The 3559-nt window shown below is 42.1% G+C and overlaps 1 protein-coding gene across 1 annotated transcript in view; it reads right to left on the bottom strand.

The window, feature by feature from the left end:
- Positions 1-3559, bottom strand: part of dhrs12la (dehydrogenase/reductase 12-like a) — a 40551-nt gene that overhangs the window by 35199 nt on the left and 1793 nt on the right. The window contains exon 2 of the mRNA XM_014026329.1: positions 2056-2189. Within this exon, the coding sequence (XP_013881783.1) occupies positions 2056-2189 (134 nt within the window). The remainder of the gene's footprint in view (positions 1-2055; positions 2190-3559) is intronic.

The raw sequence follows: 3559 nt of genomic DNA, 5'->3' as shown, positions 1-3559 counted from the left end.
GACTGTAGTTTGTTTTATTTTTATTTTTTTCATTTTCAAAAGAAATACTACAGTACGCTACGCAATGAGATTACCATGTGGCAAAACTTAAAGTGTGCGCCTGACATTCAGAGCGCGTACGAACAGAGATTACATGCATGGTGACTCTTTTCTGAGTTTGTAATGGTTTGACTCTCTTCATAAAGTGCTTCCTGGTACAGTCGGCTCATGAAGCGAATGTTTTTTTAAGTTATTTATTTATTTATTTATTGAAGCAAGTGATTGAAGCAAAATGCAGCATGTGAGTGCTTTCAGCACAAACACTCCCATGAACTTCAGAGCAATCACACAATAAAGTTCTCATATGGAGGGGTACCAGGTTGATCAGCTGTTCCCGTGGACAGTCCATCTTCGGCTCGGGTGCAGCAGGACCCTCCTCCCACTGTCGGTGTCCTGTTATTCCCGTAATGTGAAGAGAATCGCGTTTCTTTTTGCACGTCTCCAGACAGCATGTAACATCACCAGAAATAGTTGATAACAGAATAATCACAACTTCCGTGATAGTCGACTCTGTAGTCCCAGCGGGTTTGCGACTTGTAGGCCTACTTCCTGTTTCATACAGGCATGCGTGTGACGTAGCGACACTGCGTAGCCCTACTGATTCGCTCGAATTAAAAGAAAAAAATTCCTGTATCCRCATCGTGWTCCGGAACATCACCAACATTTAATGGTGTGGGCCTTGGGCCAGTACGCACGTGGTAAAAATGTCATGACAATCCGTCCACAGGTTTTTGAGTAAATTTGTCCACAGACAGACAGAACGACAGACAGACATACGCGACCGAAAACATTACGTCCTTGGCGGAGGTAAAAATCAAACCTTTTGTCTTGTTAGGCTCCGAAACAGCTGCATTAATTAAAAGTGTCGTGAGGCACCACTACAAAACGAACTAGCTCCTTTGAGCAAAGTTATTCGCCGAAGTCTGAGCAGAGAGCACACAAATTAAACAAACTGCAAGTCCAGTAAGACTGATCTACCCGAGTCATCACAAATACTTTTACAGCCCAGCAACCTGCAAACAAAGGTTCACTCAAGGTATTGTGGGGTAACATAAAATAAAACATTTAATGATGGGCCAATCGTGAAGTAGTGCTTAAATGTTACTGCTGAGACATTGTTTGATGGATGGAAAACAAAAAGAGAAGTTGTATGAAAAAACAAGTTAGCTTCAGCTTCAACCAGAAAACCAAAAATATTAGTAGATGATACTAATAGCTAGTTGCTTACTATAAAGTGAAGTTTGTTAATAGTGAAATGTGAAGGTACAGGTAGGCAAGAACATACAAAACAAAAGTTGGACTTTTCGTTCAAAGCTATTACTTGGAGGAAATTTTAGTAACTGGACCTCAGTGAGTTTTAACAGAAWACCACTGATCCAGGCTTTCTCAGATTGTTTAGAAGCACAGCAATCTTGAATCTTGAAGAAACTAATAACAAATTTTCTCTCTAATGATTTGGATGTGAAATAAAAATAATAATAATCTTGGAAATTCTTACTAACTTCAAACAGAAAAGGGTTTTATTTCCTGTCTGGTTTCAACTGTGTATTCATTTATTGAATATTTGAATAGAAATAAATCTTTGAATAAAGTTGGTCTGAGGTTAAACTTTTAAAATTGAAATGCCAACATTTAATCAACACATAAATATGGGACACTGACTAGTTTAGAATGATGGCTGAACTTATGTTATTTGACAATTTATGGTTTATTCTAAATCTTGAAGCATTTATACATCGCTCTGATGGCATAAATGCTGACAGTTAACTAAAACTCTACACTTCTGCCATCATCTGCTTCTCCACTGATAAGTACCACTCTAATGGCTGTTTCTATTGGTTCTTGTCAGGTGTGCCTTTGTTGCAACTGTCACTCTCAAACAGGTCCTGCTTCTTGAAAACTCTGACTTTAAGCTCAACCTAACTGACTGATTGAACTCTTGCTTCATGGTCTACCCATTTATTTTAGTTCATATTTGAGGGGAGTAGCTGCCACCCTGTGCAGCAAGAGTTGTACCTTTCTTGGCGATGGCCATTGCAGCGGCTTTCCCAATGCCACTGTTGGCTCCTGTGATCAGGAAGGAGCGTCCAGCCACAGACACGTCCAGGTCCTTCTCCACAAAGCGCTTGGAGGCCGAAAGGAAGCCATTCCTGCAACAAGTCACCATTTACCAGCATCATTTCTCCACCAGCAGCTGGTTTGGTGGCACATTTATCATGTTTCAATGGATCTGTGGGAGGAGCCCTGTCTCAATGCTGTGCTCCCTGTGTGTGTGTGTGTGGGGGGGGGGGTTGTTTCTGGTGACATTTGGGGGCAATTTTAAGACAAAATGCCTACCTTTGGGGACAACTGGTGCATTTGGGGACCTAAGTCGAGTCCCCATTTGGTTTAAATGCAATTGGTGGGTTGGGTTTGGGTTTAGGATCAAAGTATGAATTGGGTTTAGGTTAGTTTTAGGGTCAGGTAGGTACCTGTGAGGTTAGCCTTAGGATTTGTGGTCAGGGTTAGRCTGTGGAAATGTAATGTAATGGAATGTCCCCAAATGGAAAGCTGTGCAAACGTGTTTGTGTGTGCGTGCGTGCGTGCGTGTGTGTTCAGGTCAGGCAGGGCGAGTGTTTGAGGTCACCCTGCTTACTGTACGCTCCTTACTGTACCAATACAATGAAGGAGAGAGTGTGCCTGGCATCGTCTCTGATGAGCGGGGGTGAGTTGGGCCGAGACTCCCAGCGGCGACAACAGAATCAGTTTGTGTGTGAGTGTGTGTACGCGAGAGCAAGTGTGGCACCAAGGATCTCATTGTCCTGGATGACATTGTTGACGGCTCCGGGGGGGTGAGAGGGAGGGGCCGCCACGGTTAAATGCCCCCTCTGTTCACTGGTGTCATGCAGAGAGCTATTAGTGCAGGGTCAGAGCCGGCTGGCGGGCAGCTCCCCGACAGCAGAGATGACACAGAACAAAGAGACGAAGGGAAACAAACACAAAAGCAGCACTTCAGAAAACTTGGCACGCTGATAAGAAAATAGCTGCAATAAAAAAAAACATACAAAAAAACACTGATAACACTGACTGAAACGGTCTGCGAGTAAAAAACTGATTTAGAGCATTACACGGCTCCTGCTGGGTCGCAGTAAAATTTGCTTTGATTCATAAATCCACAGCATTTATTAATCTGGTTTTGTTAGTCTCTGTTCTGTGATGCTGAGACAATCTAAACCTTCATTTATCATCACCTGTTCAAAGGAGCAGAACTTTTTTTATTTATGCTAAAAACCTGTGTAAATATATTTTAATTAATCCCTATTAAACACTTTAAGGAGCCAGAATGCTCCAGACTTTATAGGAACTAAATAAATTGTAAAAATGTTATTTGCATAAATCAAACCAAAACTGGAACTGGAAGAGACTTGTGACTGACAGGTTCAGAACAGTTAAGTTGTACGGTTTATTATTATTAAAACACACACACACACACACACACACACACACACACACACACACACACACACACACACACACACAC

The sequence above is a fragment of the Austrofundulus limnaeus genome, unplaced genomic scaffold (assembly GCF_001266775.1).
Source record: "Austrofundulus limnaeus strain Quisiro unplaced genomic scaffold, Austrofundulus_limnaeus-1.0 Scaffold543, whole genome shotgun sequence".
NCBI classification, from domain to species: domain Eukaryota; kingdom Metazoa; phylum Chordata; class Actinopteri; order Cyprinodontiformes; family Rivulidae; genus Austrofundulus; species Austrofundulus limnaeus.
The sequence above is the reverse complement of the archived record's forward strand: the minus strand, read 5'-3'. Positions and strand labels throughout refer to the sequence as shown.